Here is a 23,373-nt window from a genome sequence, read left to right on the forward strand (position 1 = left end):
AATTAATTAGGCACGATAGTACTGTCTGCAGGAAATAGGAGAAGACTTCTTTAATCCTATTGTCATTACTGTCTCCTTGTCATGCATTTTTGTAATGGGGAGTTCCTTCATTTGACAGTGTGGTTTTAGCTTCTGACAAATTGTATGCTTAAAGAGTCTGTAGCAGTACTTTCTCTTTTTTTCCCATCAAAAAATCTTACTTTTTACAAAGAAAAAAAAGTTTCTGTTCATTTGTGAATAAATCTGTTGCTTGCTAGGTGCCTTTTGTGCCAGGTCAGTTCCTAAAGATAAAGGAATGTGATCTGGCTCATTTCCCCAGTTACGGTATATTCAACAATTTAATACTGGCTGTTTGTGGTTATTTTTAAAAGATTGTGTCTCAGATCAGTTGTAGGCTATTTGTTAAAAGGAAATACAGTTGCGCTCCTTTTAGTGTAAGTCAGGAAGTTGAGACCTGGTTATAATAAGGAGTTTGTAGCTTCTGTCCACACTCTGGTAGGTATTCACTCAACTGCAAGAGAGAACACTGCAATCTAAACTTCGCTGTCGGATCTTTAGAGTCACAGCAGGGTATACACAGGATGATTTGGGTGCTCACTTGTGGCTTTTGATGTTCAGATGATCGAAGCAAACACTGATCTGATTGTGTTCACTTACAGAATACAGAAGAACAGTCAAGTAAATCAGTTGATTAGATCATAGGCAAGAAACTCCTAAATCACCTTCTGAGAAGTAAATGGAAATTTATACTAGGAGAAAGTTGGCAAGGGTTTCAGAGATTCCTAATAGCTGCAGTATTTAAGGGTGCCTGGGTTAATTTATGTAGATAAAACTGTAAGCCTGCTGTAAACTGAGTGAAAGGATGGTCAAAATCTGTTTTCATCTTAGAAACAGCCAGCTTCACAAAGCGCTGAGAAGTGGCTTTTCTCCGTAAGTTAATTTTTATACAAGACTTACAAGTGGACTACATGAAATTTGTAGCACTGTTTTCCTAACTGGATTGCAACTGTTAATTTGGGGAGTTGTTGTTCAACAAGCTTTCACACTCTATGAAATTCACTTCTCAAGTGTGTGCTACCCTGTGTTCAAAATAAATCCTAAGGCAGACATTGTGGGTAATTAAACCTTACCCCTGAAACCTCTGTCTTTAACTGATGCGGAGCTTATTTCTTGGGAATTGTTACTGCTTGATCAAGTCAGTTTTGTGAAGAAGTTATTATGACAGCTTGTGACAATAGCTGGAATTCATTACATGTCTCTACAGATCCTTATTAACTCTCTGATGTGCGGTTTGGGGTTTTTAACTAGATAGGTGAGGTTGAGAGAGGGTAAAGACAGATACAGGGAACAGAGTGCTTTCTGAGTAAGTAAAGAAGGGCTGAATATGCCTGTGCATGTTTGGTGTAACCTGTACAGAGACGTTTTTATGCTGACTAATGAGCAAGAAGGAGGAAATGATACAAATACTAAAGTGGTACTGAAATATTTCACTGTCCTGTTATACCTGCCTTCCAGAAGTGCTTGCGAAATTGAATTTTTGCTAATTTGTGTGTGTGTACATATATATATATATTTATACTCAGATTGGAATTTGGATTCTCTCCTTTAACCAAAGTTAAAATTGTGCGAGTAACATATCTCAAGTTTCTGCTGTGTTGTGTTAGTTATGTAGATGTCTATTCAGGACCAGAAATTTGTATCACCTGACTCACATGAACACTAACCTCTGGGTGTGAATTCAAAGGATGAAAATATGAAGGGAAAATTTATCAAGATGTTTCCAGAGAACTTTGAGTAAAAGAGTATGAGATCACTGGCAACCACATTTCCCAAGCAGAAGATGAAGTCACATTTAATGAAGAATTAAGTTGTTTCCAAGTTGCTTGAGAAACAGTCAGGGGTTTCAGAGAATGGTGCTCAGCTACTACAGTGTGGGCCTGCTGAAGTAGTGTACTTCAGTAAGCAAACTTCCATTTTGCAGCTTCCCAGAATCACGTGGATTTCATTGCTGCTTTTAAATGTTTATCACTATGGCCTGAAAGTCTAATTTATCATCAAAAGTGAATTTAAATTATTATAATAATTCCCTTTACTTTTATCTTTCTCTCCCTAAAGTTCAGGAGAACTCTGTGAATGCCTTTTCTTGTGGTGTTTGCCCTTCACCCCTGCATTTCTTGGTTTGTTGGGAAATGGAGTTTTTGTAATACTGCAAGAGAGGAGCTCTTTTATCAACCCTTGAATTTGGGACAGACTGGGGCATTCAGGCTCGAACATCTAGGATGGGTGTTCAGGCTGTTTCGACCCTTTAAGGTTCTGTTTCTCTTTGTGTGTGTACATATGCATAACTGCAGAGAGTGTCTTTCAGGATGTGAAATTTCTGTGTTGGAGGGAAGGAAGGTGTTTGAAAACATTAATTGAAATGTCACAGACTATTGGTCTGGCTTCTGGTTTTTGGCTTTTTATATGTAGTCTTGTTGGAAAATGTTTTGGTTTTCTGAGGCTGGCAGAGGTAAAAAAAGCAGAAGGAAATCACCTGGCCCCCATACAGTTTCTCCATTATTCATTAGTGGGAGAACTGGGATCTCTGTGGCTCATGCTAAGAGGACACCACTGGGTTGCATATTTCAGGCTTTAGTTTTAATGAATGCTCCCTCTTTTAATACTTTGCTGAAAACCATCAGGGCATGTCTGAAAGGTGAGTGTGCATTGTCAAACACTATCTATCCTTGAGAATTTCCCGAAGCACTGGAAATATGCGCTAGGCACTGGCTGCGCCTGATGAGATGAATAGGATAGGAAAGAAGGTGTCTGCTATGTCTAGAGATCCTGTGGGTCCAGATCACATAAAAGCTTGCATTGCCTAATGGGTTGAGGTTTTTACCTGCCTTTCCATCTGGTTCTACTCTTCTCTTTCTGCTTGTTTTAAAGAGTGTTTTGAAGTGACTGACTGTTCTTTATGACCCTTTGTTTATCCTGTAGTAGTTCTTTGAACAGAATCACTCTAGTCTTGCTGAGGAATGGAAGCCTTCATGGAAGGCCCTTCATTCAGGGGGGAAATGTTAAATGTTGCTGCTTGTCTATTGTTCAGGTACATTTCTGGAACAGTGGTGTCATTTAGGAAGCAGAAGGAGTTAATAACAAAGCAGGATTTAAAAAAAGTTAAAATAAACTTTTCAGCCAGAGAAAGAGTCCATGTTGTACATTCTGCCAGGCAGTTATCCCATGCAAATAGGTTGTCTTTGTACTGATCTCTCACAGCGCATAGTGTTCCTGTGCAATTGCTATTGCAACAAGTTCCCACAGCATGTCACTGGAGAATCTAAGAGAAAGGGTACTGCTGAGACAGAAATCAAAGTGAGGGTAAACACAAGACAACAACTCCCATCTGTTCTGTGAAATCACTCTGATGTGTTTAAATGGCCACTGGTAGAATCACTTGTGCCTAAATAGCCATCATGGCAGAGAGTTAAGCATCAGTCTTTGCTGTGTCTTGTCCTTAACAAATACATGTTTTTGAGTTAACCTACACTCATGGGCATTGTTTGTAATGGTAGCCAGAGGTGCCTCTTTGTGACTATATACTGATGGTCAGTTGGTTTGTGGTGAGCCCCAGAAGTGACATCAAGTTGAGAATTAGTTAATCTGACTTTCTTTGAACTGAGAATATGAGGATGACAAGCTGCAACTCTATGTCATTGGGAATTCTGTGTTGGCATGATACAATTTTTATTCTAATAATTTTTAACAAAGTCCAAAATTCTTCATGTGTTTAGAAGCCAGAACTTGGCATGTCTGTCAGACTAGCATCATGAGTTAGGCTTAATAAAAGCAACCTCAGTGTTATCCCTGCATCCCAAAAAATACTCTCTGAAAGGTTAACCAAGATGAGAATGTAACTGAGATTTGACAGCTGGGGACAGGGCAAACCCAGGACAGGGTGAATGAAGGTCTGCTCTCTCTAGAAGAGGACAAGTAGGGCTGCCGGGAGGGAGGTGCTATCCATGGCTGTGTTTGGAGTGGGTATTTCAGTCCCTCTTGGAAATTCCCTCCTCCACCACCCTCCCCTTGACACTCTGGATGTACCAGAGCCTAGTGTTTATTGCTGATGAGTTCAGCATTAGGGATTTTTGTTTCTGCCAGGAGCATGGTCCAGAGCCCAGACTGTTTCCTTTGGAGGCCAAAACTGAGACATGTGGGAAGAGGGAGGGGTATGTGGGGTGCGTGCAGGGGAGGCATTTTGTGTTTCTCTTCAGAGATTAACTGGAGGGTGTCTTGTTAAACCAGGAACAGAACTGTGCTTTCAAGTTACCAGGTTAGCAGCATGTGCCTTGATATTGCTTCATTATGGAGGAACTGTTAACTCCACTGAGAAGAGGGAATATAATCCCTTTAATGTGTAGAGGAAGCAGGAAGGATGGTGAAAATAAATACTAGTATCTGATGCCTGAAAAACTGCAGAGAAAGGGTACAAGACCATTTCCTGAACAGTAAAGAATATGCTTTCATGTGTCCTTGGATTTTTCCCCTCCTGTTGTCTCTTTGCTAAGCTGCATGTTGGATGGTACTACCTGTCTTCTAAAATGATTCTTGTTACAGGAAGTCCTGTCTGTTGCTTGATGCAGAAATTTCACTTGCATCCCCTCTACTTTGTCTCATAACATGTGCAGGTTGACCTGTGGGTAAATCCGCATGCCTCCATTTTGTTTGAGGTGTCTGCAGTCATCTTTGGTTGTGATGAATGCATTTTATGGGCTCTCCAGTTGTCCTTACAAATGACAGTACAATGCATGAACTAAATACACCACAGACCAAGTTTCCTTCTGCAGTGCTGGGATGCTGACAGGCCTGTGGGAGAGCAGTGTGTGCTGTGCAGGGGTACCAGCAGGGAAGGGGGCTAGATGGGCAGGTTGCACTGAGGACCACTGGGTCAGCATTATATAGTGCTGGGCTGCTCACAGGGACTCTCAGCTGAATTTGCTTTAATGCTGTAGAACAGGATTTTAGCTGCCTTCTGTCCACAAAGACAAATGTGAGGTTCTGGGGAAATTGCAGAAAGTGTGAAAAATGTTGCTTCCCAGCTTGTGCCTGGGTCATTCCCAGGACATATGGTGGTGCTGTTTCCCTTCTCTGATGTTTTTTTGGTTTGGGTTTGGTTTTTTTTTTTTCCACTTCAAGGATGTCCCGTTTGTGATATTTGTTAAGTTGCAGAATCCTTTATTCCTTCTGAAGTGTTGTAAGGCCATAACAGTTTCTAGTTTCAACAGTTGTTGTGTGAGATGCCTTGATGTATGTGTGGTATAAACTCTGGACCCCTTTTGACCGCACGGTCGCCTTGTTTGCCTTCTCACTTGCATGTGCCATCAAGCTGATCTTCATTGTGCCTTGAAAGTGGCGAGAACTTACCTGTTAGATTCAGTCTTGCAATACTTTAGTATGTATACGCTTAGCAAAGAAACTGTTGCAGGGCAGATGAGTTGCTTGGGTCAGTTCACCCATCTTCATGTGTGCATATTGGAGCATTGCATTTAACATGTCATGTTCAGAAAACCTCTGCATAAGGTTCTTCTAGAGTTCTTGGATGGTTTCTGAGAGCAGGAATGAAGACAAAATCCTTATCTAGCTTTATACTTGCATTAGGGAGTAGAATTAGGAAGACCAATTCAGAGATTGTAATAAGCGTATATGGGGTGCCACCTCTTTATTGTGAGGAAAAGCTGTAGCCGTTTGCACCAGCTCAACTAATATTGTCTAGTTAATCCATATCTGTAGGGTCACGTGGTAGGGAAGGCAGGAAATGCTTTTGACATAAAACTTGAACAGTTGCTTGGATATTGCAAAAACATTTTTGTTTAATGTTGCTGCTTCTAGAGAGAGTCTGAGCACTCTGTGCACAAGTTGGTCAGCATGCCTTTGGGAGTGAAGCATTTCAACAGTCAAGTGCGCGTTGTCTCAGGACTTGCTTTTTTCCCAGGCCTCATCTTTGCTGGAGCTAAAACGCAGGTCAGGTACCCAGACCTGTATGCTTCCCAGCAGCTGCTTAGGAGAGGCATATCAGTGTGTTGGTCCAGTAGGTTTCTAGCATGCTGTTTACAGAAGTTGAAACAACTGAGTACGTTCTTCATGAGTAGGCAAGCTGTGTTTTATATCTGTTGAGGTTGTAGATGGGGTCTTACTGTTGACAGTCCTCGTCAACATACCACTTCCCTGTAATAGGTGGAGAAGCTCCTTCGTCAGTCCCAAGGTGCCTTCTGCCAGGCATTTGTTGTGGGCTCCCTGTCTGTGTTTATCATGTTCTCACTTTCATTGCTAGTGCCAGTTGTTCAAGTTGAGCACAGCAGAGCATCTTTATCTTTAAATTAAGAAATTCAGCCTAGTTCCTGTTGCTTTTCTCATTTTTTTTTTTTTTAAAAAGAGCTACCAGACAATGCCTTTTGCACTTTTCCAGTATCTTCCTTTCAGCTATCCAGATGTTTCCCCAGAGTAACTGTGAATAGCAGTAATTAGGAGGCCTCTGCGTTATCAGTGACCCCTTTATAAGCAAAGCCTGTTACGTGAATGACTACTTGAGGGTGAAGCCTTTATCCTGTTGCAAAGATATGGCAGATTTCTTTAGCTTTTTCCTGGTAACTGGGGGGCACTTCTGGATGGGGTCACAGTGTGTGAGTGGAGGATTGAAACAGAGGAGCTCTAAAGTCTCATTTCAGACTTGGCCTTCCTGAGATAGTGAAGTGGGAGCATTTTTGCCTAAATAAGCGGACAATAGATAGGATGGGTGACTCTCTGCTAGCAGGATGGATTTGATGAGTGACTTGGCCTGTTTTCCAGGTCTCTTGCTGTTAGAGAGGAATTAGCAGAATGGTTGTCTTAAAGTCTTGTGCAGTTTTGAGGCAAGTGGAGAGAGAGAAAATAGTCTTCAAACCAAAATCTGACCTACTTCTGCTTCTCTCCACAGCTGCCAAAAGCCTGCTGAACAAGAAGTCCGATGGAGTGAAGGTAAGTTCTTGCTTTCCCATTTCACTGTGTCTCTTCCACCATCTGAACAGAAGTCAGCAGCTTTCTCTGGTGCCTATCCCCTTCCAGGGTAAAACCACAGCCTGTCTTGTGGCTGGGATTATGTTTGGTGTATTGTTATGGAGCCCTGGGTGGGATCTTAATGTTCCTTACATGCACCTTATACATCAAACAACTAGCTAAGTATGCTATTGTACTAGCAGGATTCACCTTTCTCTGAAGTATGGAAAACTGGTTAATGCTATGGATTAGAAACACCAAGGACTTGCTCAGGTGTGACAAGTGCCTCTGACTAGTCTGTTCTGTTCAGTGCAGAATGCTTCTGGATATTGAAATTGCACAGAACAATTGTCAGTGACTGATGATACCCAGCACACCCCATGGAAATGTCTTTGTCCTCCCCCCTTGGACAGATGTTGAAGGTTGAGCTGGGAAGAGGCGTAGGGAAGGAGGAATCTCCAGATGTTCATGTTTGGACAGAATGGAAACGGAATCTTTTGCTAGAGTTCAATTCACATCCCTGAGGATCAGGTGCTATCCTTTTACCTTCTGAGGGGAATTATTTTTTCCTCACTTCAATTTCACTCCTTGTGCGCATGGTTCTGGAGGTCAAACAGGCCATTCCCAAGGCTGTATGTTGTTGCAGGCAGTAGCCCTTTACCATCTGGTACTGGAGTAGAGACAGGGGCTAGACCACTGTTTTCCCCTAACTGTTCCACAGGATAACTGTCCTCTACATGGGAAGGTAGGGTTTGGTTTATTTGCTTGCATTTCCATTTGAAGCCCAAACCTTCATCCACAGCTGTTAGGTGGAATGGTTAATCTCCTGGTTTTGCACTGTGGACAGTCTTCATTCTCCCCATGCTGGGGAACTGACATACACACTGCAGGACCAGCATGCTTATTCTCTCCTGCTGTCTTAGCCTTTTTCCATTTTAATGAGGCTCTGTTTCTAGAGGGCTCACAAAGCAGGGTGCTGGAAAAAGAGGTGTTTTCAGAGAAGTTCTGTTTATTTTGGGGACTACTCTAGTAAAACCTGCATTCTTGCAGTTCTGCTGTGTTCTGCCCTAATGACACCAAAGTCTCTGGAGTTTTTTGACCAAAATACTATGTGGAACTGCTGTTCTTGCCCTAGGATACTTATCTTTGAAATGCGCCTGCAAAGAGTGCGGTTTTGTGCCTTTGCACATGTCTACCTCTTGCACAGACATGCACTGAACACATGCACGCTGATACAGCAAGTGTGTTTGAGTTGTAGCATCTGTTGATATGGAAAACATTACTGTAAAATCCCAGTGGAGTAAGAATGGATGATCGCAAATGTTGTGAACTGAGAACCAGCAGATACTTTGCTTCAAATTCCCAACATGGCAGGGGAGAAGCAACTAGAAAAGCAGCAGATAACAACACGTGTTTTATGTTACCTACCTAGAAAAAAAAACTGGCTTTCTTCTCAGGATTCTTGATTTCCAACAGGGTCTCAGGGAGTGCTACAACTTGGGTCAGAATCTTCCAGAAATGGACAGATGACGCACACACACGTTTTGAGCCACAGCTTCCTGGTCACGTAGTTAGAAGGAGACCTGTATGTTAGAGAATTCCAGCTCCATAGAAAGCGTGTGGTGTTTGGTTCATTGAGAACACAGTGTCTTCCTCTGTGAAAAGGGTAAAGCTGGATTTGCTTTTCTAGCTGATTTGAAGTATTCTTCAACTCTTCACAGTATATGTTGTTCCTGATATATGTAATTGAATACTTGTGATAAAGTGGAAGGTAGATGAGAGATTATAGCATATTCCATACATGGTGAATGGGGTTGCCCTCTGGGAGCCTCTTCTCTACTTCTGCATGACACTGGAGACCTGCAATCAAGAGTCAGCATGCAACTTCCTTGCTCCTAAGCGTCAGAGCAGTCTTGCTCTGCAGTATGAACAGGAGTGGTGCCCGCAATGGGCATTGCATGCTTTCAACCTGGGCTGAAAGCCCTCAGAAGAGTTGTTTAAGCTTTCCATTTTCCCTGAATGGCATCTATCTTCAGGTGTGGCTTTTGAGTCCTCATTTCTGTAAGCTTTAAAACTCAGAAGGAAGTTATATTTTTCTTCTTAAAGCTGGTGTTTTGAGTAACCCTCTTGCTCAGTAATGCAGACTTTTAAAAGTATAAGTCGCTTCCCCCCAGTGCTAAGTTTGGACAAGATAGAGAGCAGGTAGTGGTCTGTGTGTGTTTGTGGTACATCCTTAACACTTTCTGTTGTAGGATTTCTGTGGCTATATGCTTATCTCCCTCCTTGCCCCTACTGTCAACAGGGGGTGCTGCTTCCCATTAGTCATCCCATGGAAGTGTAGCCTTTTACCACTTCAATTTGCTTATTGGAGCAGTACTGGCACACTTGGCTGATGTGCAGCAGTCTCTGTGCTGGTCACTGTCTGGTTGGTGGCCCTACTGTTGTGAACAGCCTGCTTTTCATGTGTTGCTCCTCATGCAGGAAACTTGTAATTTTAGCTTCACTGATTTTTGCATCTTAGATAGTTCTGACAAAGAACTTGTGCCAGTGACTGGATGAGTTAAGAGCATTACTTGTAGCGCACTGATTTTCTGCCCATTGCAGTAGTGCAGAGCACAGATACCATGATCTGAACACCAAACATATTTTCAACTTTGTGGTATCTTTTTCATTCCTACTTCCTATATAAATAATTTTACATCAGATGTAGGTTTAGAACAAGCATTGTGTGCTGTATTTTTAACTGCTTCTGACCACATGCCATGAGGTTAGGCTGTTCCTCATGTTCTCTCCAGATATGGAGACTCCTGGTTTGTTTGGTGGTTGGGTTTTTTGTTTGTTGGTTTCTTAAAGCCTTTGTTGAAATTAATTCCTAATGGAGATTTGAGAGAAAATATGTTTCAGTTTCTTCACTGGTTTTATCTGGGCCAGGGTGACTGTGCTGCATGAGAGTGTTACCACACAGTAGATAAGAATGAAAAGAGTATTTCTTCCACAAACTGATGATTACACTAGTGTAAAAATTAACATTGCCAGTTTGTCTTAATTTACTTTCTGTTCAAGGTAACTTTCCCATCCTCTTGGCTGGTATTCAGAGCTATCTATGCTAGAAACCTGCATTATTTGACAAATACAGTAGGATTTACTATTACATAGTATTAAGCAAGTTTGTGTGAGGCCTATACGTCTTTCTCATGCTTTATTCCCAAGAACTCCATGAAAATGTGTGTTGGTGAATATCTGATGCAAGGTGCAGCGTGTTGCTGATTTAGCATAAATGAGAGAGGAATGATGTATTAGTCATATGTGGTGATACAAGCATCTAGTGTGAGTCATGTTGAGCTGATAAGAACAACACCACAATTTTTGTTTCTACGGGAAATGGCTTTAATCCTTTGCTGAAGGAAGCCTAACGCACTAAAACAATAAGGATATGTGCATTTTACTAGCATCAGACCATTTTGGGAGTGAGGATGGGAAGCTTAAATCAGGAGGGGAGGAGAGGAAAGAAACTTTTTATTATTCCAATAACTGGGGTTATTTTGATAAATGTCCATGTGTATGACCCTCTCCTCTAGCAAATTCCCTTCCAAAATCTATTTGAAGCATTCCTGGTTTTCATTTTGCACTGCTGCTTCTATTTCAAGTACTAATTCTGCTAATTGGTAGATATTTCATCAGCTTGGCACTTGAGAACTTTTCCATTATCTTAAATAATGAATGATTTAAACTGCCTTGAATCTTAAATTGTCCCTGCTCACCAAACCTTTGGTAGTGCTGCACTCACTTTCTTCAGGCAGAATTTGGATCCAAGCTGGTGGAGTAACAACAAGGAAGGCCCAGGTTTTATCCCCAAGGAACATGCTTTTCTTCTTTCAAATCCAGAAAGTGAGGCTAGAAGATACTGGGTGACGAATTGCAGAGCCATGTAACGTACCACGTATCTTGTGGCCACCACTGTAGGTCCCAGGTATTTTTTTTTAAGATTCTAAATTTATGAGCAACATTGTGCACCTGCCATTTTAAAATTTACTTTAGATAGTTTCATGTCAAACTTACTTGCTTTCTTGTTCCCCTTTCTGCCTGTAATCTGGATTTGCCATCCACTGCAAGGTGAGGAAGGGGTTAAGGAATGGGCTGGGGCAGACACCTGGGTGAAGATTAAGGACACTTTATGCTGAATGTCCTTTCTCTGACCTTGTCAGGGTCTGGGCTCCATGTAGTTAGTGTTACAGTCCTACTGTTATTTTTTTTTGTCTCTGGGCAGCCCTTCAAACACTTGTGTTCCCTTTTTCCCAAAGGGGAGTTTCCCTTCCTACTGGTATGAGAGGATGCATGTGTTTCCTGTTCTAGCGGGGCCTGTCAGATCCATCTTTATAATCAGAATTTGTTAATGCACAAGGTGCTATTTGTAGTTAAGTATGTAATTGTAAGTATTTTAAAATCAATTCTCTAAGCTCTTTGTGAGTTTCTTCTTCTCTTTTTTTTTTTTTTTTCCCTGAGCACTTTGGTTTGTGATTGGGGGATACAAAATTATATCAATAATGTTTTTCAGGCCCCGGGTAACACTCTATGTAAATAGTAACTTGTGGAGAATGCTATGGGATGCAGATTTTAACAGCGTTCACTTGCAGTGCTCTGCAAAATTTGTTGATTTTCTACCTTGGCTCTTTGCTGCATGCACGCTGTTTTCTTTCGCAGTAAAAGCTGAATAGCATAGTTGAAAGAACAACTCAGCTGAAAGAGTAAAAATCCAGATTTTTGGTGTGACAAGGTTAATGTAAAACCTGCCCTTCATCTTACATAACTGTAAAGAGGCACCAAGTTCCATTTGTTCTGCTGTTTGTAAGGAATATTGTGGTAAGTGTACATTTTATGCCTGGTGGGTACCAGCTTTTCCTGCCCTTTGCCCAGTAAAGAGTATGAGGAGAAGGCAGGATCCTCTGTAAGCTGGCACGGATGCTGAGAAAGCAGTTTGTGAAACATGCCTTAGAGAAGGCACAGTAGCAAAGTGAACCAACAGGGAATCCTTAGGAAGTCTGCAAGGGCCTGGAAATCTGTAAGGGTCAAGTAACATCCATGCAGTGACCAACAGGAGTTAATGCTCCTATTTCTGTATCTGGACTTTTCATGATCTTAAAGCCATACTGTTTAAAGATTGTTACGGTGGAGCTAAATGAGGAGAACCCAAGCTCACCTGAACAGCACAGTTTTATGCCAAACTGTTTTATGCAAGATGCTTGGGGAGTGCTTCAGATCTGTTTAAGTGCTGACATCCAATAACACATTCTACCCACCTTTGATGCATTCACTTTTTTTACTGCATTGTTATAATGCCTAGAAACTCCAACCGAGATCAAAGGTCCAGTGTTCTTAGCACTGTAGCAATGCCTAAGCAGAAAATCCCTGCCTCTTAGCTTACAATTTAAATAGACAAGCTGACAAAGGGCAAGAGAAAAGATAGATTGACAAAGATGAAATGATTTGCTCAGCATCACACAAAAGCACTAAAGCAGAAGTAGAAATAGGACCTCAAATCTGCTAGTTCAGGCTGCCTCTCACTGATCTTTGAGTTCAACTTTTTTTTTCCTACCTTAAATCCTGAAACAACTATGTTCTCTATAGGAGTCTGAGTTGCAGCAAACATCATATTTTAACATAAATATACTGTCAGTATCAAACTGTGGGAGAACTGCATGTAGAAGACAGAAACACAAAAAGCTGTTGTAAAAGATATCCATGTTAAATGCCCAGAACTGTGAATGGGACCTTGCCTGGATTCATTCTACTTCCTATAGCATCTTCTAGTATGTGTTGCATTTTCTACAGGTGCTTGGAATGATTTACACTTGACATTTCTAGTGTTGCTGCTATGCTGAAGGGACTTCTGTCACCTGCTGACTTCTGTTTATTGTTACTTAAAGTGTCTTCCTTAAGTCTCATTGTAGAGAATCTGCCTCTCTTTTGAGATGAACACCTGAATTTCACACAAATACAGAAATAGAACTTTAACAAACATTCATCCCTGAGTTTGAGAGGAAAACGTCCATGCTGCTTTGGGAGAATGTTTTGTCACTCAGATGTAGGGAAGTCCTTAAAGTGATCAGTGAGGTACTTTACCATAGGCTATCTGCCTTTAACAATTTTTTGCATTCCCTGAGATGTCTCTGCACTGCCTAGAAATACTTAGAGATGTATCTGTGTTATGGAAAGAGAACTCTCTAACTAAACTTCTGTTATTTTATTTACTTTGCTAAGTTATAGTCACATTACAAGAAGAACAAAAACTTCTGCTCACTCAGCTAGTCACCTCGGGAAGGTGGTATTATGGGTCTGATACAGCTGTTACAGAGGGGATTGGGAGACCGATCTGGTTTTAGTAATTTCCTTGTGTATGTTTTGACTTAATAAGTGCTGAAGCACTTACTGCCAGTGCCTCATGTTGGCATTATCTAACCTGTCTTGAGTTGTAATAGTACTTTCATGCTCTGGTCTTAACACAGACCTCACTTCCCACCCTTTTCATACTGCCTAGATAGCTTTTCTTCTCGCGGTTATTATAGTAGCCAGTAATAGTGTGCTTTCTGGGATTTCTACACTACATCATGCCATGTTAATAGACCAACACTGTTTTAAATTTAGATTGTACTTTCATTAAATTCTGATCTGCAGAGGATTCTGTTTCCTCTTGTGTCAGTGTTCCTTGTGCCTCTAATATAGGAGGGTGATTGTTTTCTGTATGGCTTGGTTGACCCTCATATTGAACCTTTTGCTTGTCTCTTTACATTTTCTGTCCTTTTTCTTGTTTCTGTAAGTCATTGGAAATCTGTATGAACTTCAAATGAGACTGTCTTCCTTAGAGATAAGTTTCCCTGCAGTATCCATATAGCCTCTGTTTGTCTGCTGCAACTTACAGGATACATTAAAAATAAAAACTGAAGTTTTGGGGCAGTTTCTCAGCTGATGTGAATTTTCACTTCCAGTTAAGAATTCCCTGTTGTGACTGGGTACAAGGATTTCTCTGGGTTGTTGATGGTCTAACCATTGTATTCGTGCACTGGTAGTACATCCTATTTTAGTTCTAGCTTGAGGAAAAGCCTGTGGAGAAGCTAAATTTTCCTAAAAGAAGGTGAGAGGAGTCACAAGTTTGTAAACTAGGTAATGGCAAGCCCTATGTTGTGCCTCCATGTGGTGGAAGATTCATGAGCCAAATGCTGAACAGATCAGTGTTCCGAGTCTGTCCATACTGGAATTAAAGATCAGATGAGGCAGAAGCTTTGCTAGTTTGAGTCTGTTCGTGCAGTGGCTGCATGATTCTGGACGGTATGGTGTGATTAGAAATGTGGTTCTGGGTATGAGGTGAACATGGGCACTTCTGCTCTCAAAGACATTCCAATCTGTATGCATGCTTGAGCTCTGATGTGAGGATAGCAGGGACGAAGGCAGTATTCAAGGTGACATCTGTGGAGGCTCAGTAAGTGTGTGAAATGGGGAGGTACAACTCCATGGCTTATACTGAGTTCAAAGGGCTGCTCCAGAGGTGGGCTGTGGTAGTGTGCAGAAGTCCAAAGCTACATAGCTGAGCCCACACCATTGTGTTTTTTGGCTGAGACGTGCCATCCTACACTAGTCTGTGAGCTAGACTCTGTAGTAAGCAGCAGAGGAATAACCTAGATAGTACCAAGGGCAGATGGAAAATGTATGTGGAGACAGCAGGAGGAAGGGTAGCATTGTAATGCTGAAAGACCTGCCAGGCTCAGTTTGGACAGGATTACCCTAAGAGTGTAGTGAAAGAGTAGAGAAATGTATGCTGAGTCTGGGTTACTGGAGAGTGCAGTTTGGTGTGAAGGTGTCTTTGAAGATGACTGAAGATGCCTTTGAACGAGAGTAGAGTCCAAGAAGGTTGAGTAGTGTTTGAGCATTGCTCTCTGTGTGTTCTCCTCCCAGTATCTAAGAGCACAAGGTGTTCTGGCTGTTGAGTGCCTCTTTGTCTGTCTTGCCTTTCCTCTACGTCTGAGCATGGGTGCACCTTGCCTCTCCAGTCAGCCTCAATTTCTGTGTGAGAGAGCCTTTCTCCTCCCCATGCTATGAACAAAAGTTCCCTCTTCTTTCTTTAGCCCTTTGGGATACCCTTCCTGTTGTGCCTTCTTCCCTACCCTCCAATTCTAGTTGAAACACAGCTCTGCTTCCTCCAAATGTGAACATATGGAGGGTTTCTGCCTACCTCTTCAGAGCGTCTGGGGAAGCTGCACAGTTTTCTGAGGTGGGAGAGCACCTTGCATCCCAAATCTTGTGCATATATATTCCTCTCTCTTCTCCTCTCCTTATATCAGTGTGTGGGGCACCTATGTTCTGACCTTGATGTTTGAGTGGATGGGGGTCTTCAACCCTGCCCTTTCCCCTGGTGTGTAGTCATGTTCTTTAATGATGACTTCCTTCTGCACCTTCTCGCGTGTCTGTGCATTTCTGCTGCTGCTTATACCTGCCCCTAGGGGAGCAATATTGGCAGGGGGGCTCTTGCCGGCACACTAATGTGTGAATAGTTTCTGTGCTTTTCTTCTCATCTCCTCTCTTCCCTTCTCTTTCCCTCTCTCAATGGTGTGTCCAGAAAAGGAAGTCGAGCTCCAGTGTGCATTTGATGGTGAGCACCTCCCGTAAGCTGCCTGCGATTCGTGCGTCCGCCATTCTCATGCCATGCACGCTCGGCTTGTGCTCATCACCCTACATAGCATGTCTGTGCAGGGGGGCGGTGGCAGGGGGGGATCATTGTGCACTGAAAGGTCCATGTCCTCACTAAAAGGGCCCTGTGATTGTCTGGCTCCCAGCCAGTCTTACAGTTCCCATTTTGTGCAGAAAATCAACTGCTGGCAATGCAGTTTGACCTTGCCTGCTCTGAGTGTGAAATGAAAAAAGGCAGTGGTTCTCCTGGGCTCAGCAGAGCAGGTGTGTGCCTTGCCTGGACATGGGGCTTTGTCATTCTGTTGCAGAGGTGCCAAAAAGAGGAGCAGGTGCTTTGCCTGGTGTTGGTGCCGTCATCCTTGGTGGGAGCCCTGCAGTGTAGAACAAACTGGGAGTCGCTCCAAATGTGACAGAGACTGATGGGGCCTCTCTGTTCAGATGAAATGTGTGGGCACAGCACCGCCGGGCAGCTCAGAGCTGACGGTCACTTCTTTTTTTAGCATACTTACTGAAAAGGTTTGTCAGAGCCTTTATAATCCAAAACTTCCTTTTGTCCTGATCTCGTTTATGTATCCTAGCATGACCAAACACCCAGTAACTGCCTCCCCTGTCCTGTTCATTTCCTTTTTTCATCCATCCAGATGTTTGACATCCATAGAATTTGTCAGAAAAGTAGTCGAATCCACTCTCAAGGGAGCAAAGAGAAAATTGGCCAGTACCATATTGTAAGGAGTCATACACAGCCCATTAGATGATGCCTTTGTCTCTGACACTGAGGTATGAACAGTAACTAAAGTACAAAAATTAGTTATTGCATGATCTCCTTTACACAAAAAAAAGAATAGAAAATATTTATCCCATATTGCAGGTAAGAACAGGAATGTTATAGTACTGAGAAAGCAGAATAATTTGTTTCTACATTACTTTCTGGAAGATATTTCTCCTCTTCCTCCTTCAATGACAGCTTAAAACTAGGTAAATGCAAAAAAATACTCTGAAAGTACTGCATGGAAAATCTGATGTGGGGGACTTATTTTTCACCAGCCCTGCCTTTATGAAACTCCAGGGCAGGAGTTCATTTTGCCTTTCTTTCCCTTCTTTCCTGCCCACTACCAGCAATACTTAAATTCCCCCTGCATGTTGTTTTAAAGCAGCTGGGATACGTAAACCATGTGTCAGCCTCAGAAAAAAAGGAAGCAGTGAAGGTGGCCCATGTGTTGGTACTTATTTTCTTTTAGCTGGCTGGAAATGTGTGACCCTAGCGATATGATCACTGGTCTCTTTTCTTTCTCTTGCACCCTCTGTGTTGTTTGTGCCTGTCTGTCTCTTGTCTAGTGCAGGAAGCGCTGCCAACTGCTGTGCCAAAACTAATAGTGTTACATAGATTTTACGAAGGGCCTGGCACCTTTTTAGGTGAATTGACCTCTCTTAACTTGAACTGTGCTGCTGTGAATTACCAAGGATCGTAGCCTGCCCAGTGACTATGATGTTGGCTGGCAGTAGGAGGGGAAGGAGGGGTAAGAGCTGGCTGTGCCACCTGGGGTTCTGGGAAGGGCCGACCAGTCTTTTCCAGGGAAGGGCCGTTGTTTAGGTGGCCACAAGACATGAGTGTGTGTGGGAAACTCAGTATGTCAGATACCTCCATCTGAGAAAGAGCTATGAAGAATGTTTAGGCTAAGTCTTCTGCCTCTTATTTCCTTGGGGCTCTGTCCTGGAGTAAAATGTTATGTGATTCTGGACTAGCAAACATGATACTTGGTCATCTTCAGTTCACTGTCTGGGGAAGAGTATGATGGCTGAACTGGGTGTTCAGTGCAGCCTGGAGGGCAGACAGTGTGCTTTGGGTGTGCATGGGTTTGCACTTTCTAAGGTGACATCCCACACCTAACAAGCTGCTGTCAATTTTTTCCCTGAACAGTGGCTTCCTGGATGTTTTTTTTTTCCCTTCCATTTGGCCTTATTTATAAAGCCTTCCAAAAATTGGAAGTATTTTTGTATAGCTTCTTTTATGCTAACTTTATCTTCTTATCTCAGTGGAAGAAAAATGGGCTGTGCTATTCTCACCCGGAAGAGGTTTGGAAGATAGATCTCTCTGCATGAGGATCACTGTTTCTGAAGAAGTATGGGAACCTCAGTGCTGTGTGGAGGGGTGGACCCAGGCATTGCCAGAAGTTTGGTTGTGCTTATACCACAAAATAGCTTGGGATTAATTTTTTCAGGTTGATCTGTGCCTCTCTTACATCCACAGCAGCCTGTCATCTCTTTTGCCATCAGGGTGGAAATACATGCAGGAAACAAAGCTATTGGAAGGCCAAAGTTTTAGGACAACATGGTGATGTATAGGAAGAGGCAGTAAACAGTAATTTTCCTTTCTTAGCTTTGGGGATGAGTGTGTCATATGCTTTTTTTTTTCCCCAATGGACTTTTAAAGAATTAATTCCTACCTCTCTCTTCTACTTCCTCCCCTCTCTACCTGCCCCATCTTCCTCTTCTGTTTCTCCTCTCTCCCTCTCCAAAAGGGATAGCTAAGCCAAGGCATTCTGCTTGTGAAGAAAAACTGAAATATTAGTAGGCATGTGTGAAGTCATCATAGGATCTGTCTCTGGTTGACATAATTAAACCTTTGGCAGATGTTTTCCAGCTCAGCATTTGACTTCTGCATTCTTTGTGGTGGTTACTGGGTGATGAGAAGGATCTGATGTTTTGCAGTACAAGTTTGCACTCCCCAAGAATGGTGGGATAGAGAGCCGACGCAATGAGGGTCACGCTGCTCTGAGCTCCTATCTAGTACCCTTGATTTGTAAACCAGGGAGTTTCAGTGAAACTCCTGCAGTGCTGATTTTGACATTGTCGCAGGTGTCTGGCAGCAAGAGAGCTGTATACCTGGTGTGGGGGTTACACGGCAGTGTAACTGTGGGCCTAATTCTCCAACAACTGATTGGATTTGTGGGCTAGGAACTATATACTAGTGGACACAGGTTTGACTTCCTACAGACATAGACTTTGCTCATTCCTGATGTAACTGACATACATGACTCGGGATGTTTCTTTGCAGTAAGCTGGTGACTGCCTCACTGTTGTGCTGTGTGAATGCAGGAAATGGAGATTTTATTATTCTACCACAGCTACAAGAGAGACTGAAGAGGGGAAAGATGAAAAACTACTGGGCACCATGCAGAGGACTTGCTACTTGAGGAATGACATGGCCTTTTCCTTGTGTCCCACACTCATCCCTTTCCATATTTTGATCCTGAAGTCTCTATTCAGGTCACAGCAGGGACACAACATCACTATACCTCTCCTTTTCTCTACCTTTTCTAGGGCTGACCACACTTTTTCTTGCATCAGTAGATTCCCTGGGACCCTCAGCATCATCACATACCTAGGACTGTTCCTGCACGCTTTGGGACTCCTCAGACATGACTCCCATTTGTCCCCTGTTTGAGACTGCACCATGACTATTGTGTGTCTCTCACTTCTGTAGTCTCTTTCTTTTGGGACTTCTGCCATCTCTCACTCTTATTCACCAAATACTTTTGTTGGTGCTCATTTCAGGATTCTCCCCATCCCTTTGACTACTGCCTTTCCCTTCTGTTTTCCTTCCTTATAGCTCTAGCAGTCCATGCACATTTGGGTTTTGGTACATCTCTTAAAACATCTGTTGCCTCTGAGGGAAGGATGATGTCCAGCACAGCGGGCAGCACTCCTTCCTCCCACTTCTTGGTGATTAAGCCTATGGGGAGGGGAGGGTCTGAGGAGATGGTTGGGGTTGAAGCAATACTGTCATTTTCTTGCTGCCTCTGCTGCCCAGCAGGGGAACTAAAACCATGTTTTTCTGTCTCAGCCACAGAGCAACAACAAAACCAGTATAGTAAGCACTGCAAAAGAAACACCCCCAGTGCAGACGTCCATGGTATCTTCCCCAACCACTGTTTTTTTTTTTTCCTGTTTGGTTTAATTTTGATTCTGTACTCTCCCCTTCTCTCCTTCCCCCCCATCCCGAGTGCTGCCTGTGCTGCTCTGTTTCAGCTTGTGTTTTGGCTTTGTTCTGTCTGTGTCCCTGTGCTGCTGTGGGGCCTGATCACAGCCTCACGGGCTTCGGGGTGGGGGTGCTGAGCAGAGCTGTGGTTGGATGTGGGGATTGCAGCTTGCCTGGACTTCCCTGTGTGCCATCCCTGTATAGTTCTGTGTGTCCCGTTCAACTGTTCCTGCTGGCTTTTGGGAGGCTGGTTTGGAAGAAGAGAGTGGCAAGCTCCATCCACTCTCCAACACTTAGGAAATGGAAGATGAACTTCAGGAGACCACAGAAGAAAGAGCAGGCAAATGGTTTTTAGACGAATCCTTTGATAGCCCATTTGGCCTGCTCAGTTGTGTGGTTGATCCTCTGCAGCTTGCTGACTTACTGGGCTAGCATTTTCTGTTTGGGCTGTGTGCAGCGGGCTTCATAGGGTGCCCTGTGCCTAGTCCGTTTAACGGCACAGCTCAGTGTGGTGTGCCTCAGTATGCTTGGAAGACCAGGCAGCAGTGCAGTGGGTGACAGAGGCAGATGGGTGAGTGTCCATCACTGCACTGTCACAGTCCCTGGTGCCCTTGCTCAGCCACCCTGCAGGAGTGACAGCACTGGGAGGAGATGGTGCAGGATCTGAACTCTTGTCCCGGTAATGAAGGGATGAGTGCAGCAGCTAGTTAGCACCCATAGGCTTGGTAGCTGCTCTTTGTTGTGTGTCTGTGGAGAGTTGGATTTGGCATTTTTTGGGGGGTGAGAGGGTGGGATTTGATGTTTTTGTTGTTTGTTGTGGGGTGAAGGGTTCTTGGGACACTTCATAATTTTCTGCTTTCCCTTCACTGGCTTTGTTCATGATGGTTTTGATACTGAGGGAGCCTTTCTAAATTATTAATTATTTTTGTTATTATTGAAATTGGATCTCATTTTAGAGACTTTAAGAAAAATGTGCCTTTTTTCACAGCTCAGTTCCCTTAGCAACTCCTCTGAGAGGCATTGAGGTGGTCTGGCTTATCCCCTTTTTATTATGGAAATTATGAATGTCCCTTTTTTAGGGTAAAACACACAGAAAACTTTCCAAAAAACTGGGAGACAAAGGCCCCAGCCCAGTATTATCCTTTCCTCCCCCTCTTCCTCCTCTGAAGCATTTTCCAGCGAGGACGCTGCTGAGGGCTCATTACTTCACAAACGGCTGCAGAGGGTGCAGGCTGGCTGCTCACTTGCCATCTGGTGTTTGTGCCAGCCTGGTTCACTGGAGGCAAATTGGGAATTAAGGGCAATTGCAGGGAAGCTGGGGGCTTTGTCTCTTTGTGACTGTAGCTTTTAGTGCAGCCTCTCTCTTCAGGAAACCTTCGGTGCAGGAAGTGTGTGCGCACGCACGCAAGCACACGTGTGCTGTTTGGAGTTTGTGGTTTGATTTATTTTTTTTTGTGTCAGTCACCTTTTCTCCACTTGCTGGGGAGTGAAAAGAAATGAGAGAATGCTTTGGAACTGGAGTTTAATGATTCTTCCATCCTTTCCTAGGAGCCTCAAACAACTGTTGTCCATAATGCTACAGATGGCATAAAGGTAAGGGATGGGAGTGTTGCCAGAGAAACTTCCACTTCTCTCTTGTCGTCCTTGTATTCGTGTGTCTTACTTCAGTTTCTGCCTTTGCGACGTCTAGTTTGTAGCACGCTCCTGAATACTGCTGGCAGTAGACTGGGAGGGTTGTGTTGTATGGCTGTGGATCTCTGGAAGAGGCTGAATAGGGACAGGCATTCAGATTCTATCATCTCTTTGCTACTGTGGTGTGTAATCGCCACTCTCTTTCGTATGTGGGGTGGAAGAGAAGATACAGGCACTTACGCACTTTTTTTAATCTTCTGGAAGTGGAGACCTGTTCCTCTGAGAAAGCCTAGGAGCCCTTCTTCAGCTTTTTGTGGCTATTCTTTTTCCAGACAGAAGCAACTCCTATTTGATCTCATTTGACAGAGTTTGGTAACTTCTGTCCTTGTGAAACTTCTGGGTGGATGGCTTGAACATGCAAAAGCTGAGCAGAGATGCTAAGTTTTGCTTAATAGGTAGCCTGCTTCCATCCAAGTCTTCCTTGTATCATACTCTCCTTGCCATCCCTGCCAATGTGTTTTGCGCTTTTCCTCATCTTTCTTCACAAAAAATCAGACTATTTACTCATGCTCCCAACTGATGATGCCTGGTAATGCTCTGTTCTGCTGTGCAGGGTTCCACAGAGAGCTGTAACACCACGACTGAAGATGAGGATCTGAAAGGTAGGTGTTTTTCCTGTAATTTCTAATACAGTTGAGTGCAGGCAGGGGATCCTGGAGATCCGATCATTGCCTTGAACTAGCTTCCCAGATTTCTGTGTCTGACTCAGTTCATAAATTCGCCATGACGCTGTCATTCCTGTCACAGTGGGACCATGCATTGGGGAACCAGCTGACTTGGCCTCTGTGGTATATAAACACTGTTTGCCCTGAGATAATTTGGTTTTGTCTCAGAGTTGGAATTCTTTTCATGCAGATATCATAATCTGTTCATCTCCAGTCCATTTCTAGGTGTGGAAAATCCCTACTAGTCCCTTGAGGTTTGGAGTCTGGTTGTGTTTTTGTGTTTCCCTGTAGGTTAGGTTACAGACAGTTGAAACCTCACTGTTACTGCTCAGTCTCCCTTCTCACCCCTTCTGGGAATCTCTTTAGTGACATGCAAACACGTCCCTCTCTATTTTTTTTTCCTCTTTGGGTCTATTTTTGTTTCTAAGATGAAGATCATTCTCAGCCTGTCATCTGTGAATGGAAGTGATTTTTCATGTTCTTAACTGAGATATCAGTAGAGGAAAAGGCTGAGAAGAGATTTCACACCTTTCAGTGACCATACCATAAATATTCTGTGCTTGTAAAACTCTTTAAATGAAGGAGCTCCGAGTCCCATATCTGCTTATGTTGTTTCAGCAGCTGTCCTTTTCCTGACCTCCCTAAAGAAGAATGAGCAGACATTTTCCTGAATGAGGAGGTTTGGGATGGGTGAATGCAGTTTGCATTCTGAGGCAAATGTGTTAATAGTTGCATTTTGAGGCAGAGGTATTCTCATTCTCCCTGTAGTCAATCTGAGTTACATATCCAGGGTAAAATCAGTGCTGACCGTGTGGTGTAGCAGCAATGTCACCTCTGTCAGCTGGGCTAATTCCTGATGATTTTCCTGTGGCTTATCACAGGCTGCTGCCTCCTCTTCTGAGGAGTCACAGGGAGCAGAAACACATGCCAGTGAGTGAATGAGCTCTGCAATACAGATTGTTTCAGATATGACCTGACCTTATTCCAGGACAGTATTCTAACTCCCATCTTTTTGCCAAAGAGTAATGCGTGGTTTAAGAATCCAGCTTTGAGGGAAGGGAACTGAATGGTTTTGGTAGTGTGGTAAAGAAATTGATATATCTAATCTCTGCTGGGTATCCTTCCAGAACAGATATTTGTCCAGAACCTTGTCTCCTTTGGCAGCTTTTGTTCAGGAGAGGTCCCAGGCTTGAACCAGTTGAGCCAATGCGTCCTGTAAGACAGGAATACGAATGCTGTGAGGAGAGGAAGGCTAGAACTGAAACAGAAGGACGACAGCTGGCCAGGGTTAAATCGATGAAGAATTGTATAGGGCTACATTGCTGCAGATCAAAACTGAGGTATTTT

General features: G+C 43.2%; 1 protein-coding gene across 22 annotated transcripts in view; it reads left to right on the forward strand.

Annotated features, from left to right (window-relative positions):
• The window catches only part of CAMK2G (calcium/calmodulin dependent protein kinase II gamma), a 122,358-nt gene that overhangs the window by 86,533 nt on the left and 12,452 nt on the right, over window positions 1–23,373 (forward strand). For 9 of the 22 annotated variants that reach the window (XR_012629654.1, XR_012629653.1, XR_012629652.1 and 6 more), the window contains 5 exons: window positions 6,953–6,993; window positions 15,620–15,652; window positions 19,535–19,603; window positions 21,218–21,262; window positions 21,915–21,963. Coding sequence is in view for 19 of the 22 variants with exons in the window: in XM_074874618.1 (XP_074730719.1) it covers window positions 6,953–6,993; window positions 15,620–15,652; window positions 19,535–19,603; window positions 21,218–21,262; window positions 21,915–21,963 (237 nt within the window). In the remaining 3 variants the exon portion in view is untranslated. The remainder of the gene's footprint in view (window positions 1–6,952; window positions 6,994–15,619; window positions 15,653–19,534; window positions 19,604–21,217; window positions 21,263–21,914; window positions 21,964–23,373) is intronic. The other 13 variants (XM_074874622.1, XM_074874609.1, XM_074874616.1 and 10 more) reach the window with 4 other exon arrangements.

The sequence above is a fragment of the Strix uralensis genome, chromosome 7 (genome assembly GCF_047716275.1).
Source record: "Strix uralensis isolate ZFMK-TIS-50842 chromosome 7, bStrUra1, whole genome shotgun sequence".
In the NCBI taxonomy this organism is placed as follows: domain Eukaryota; kingdom Metazoa; phylum Chordata; class Aves; order Strigiformes; family Strigidae; genus Strix; species Strix uralensis.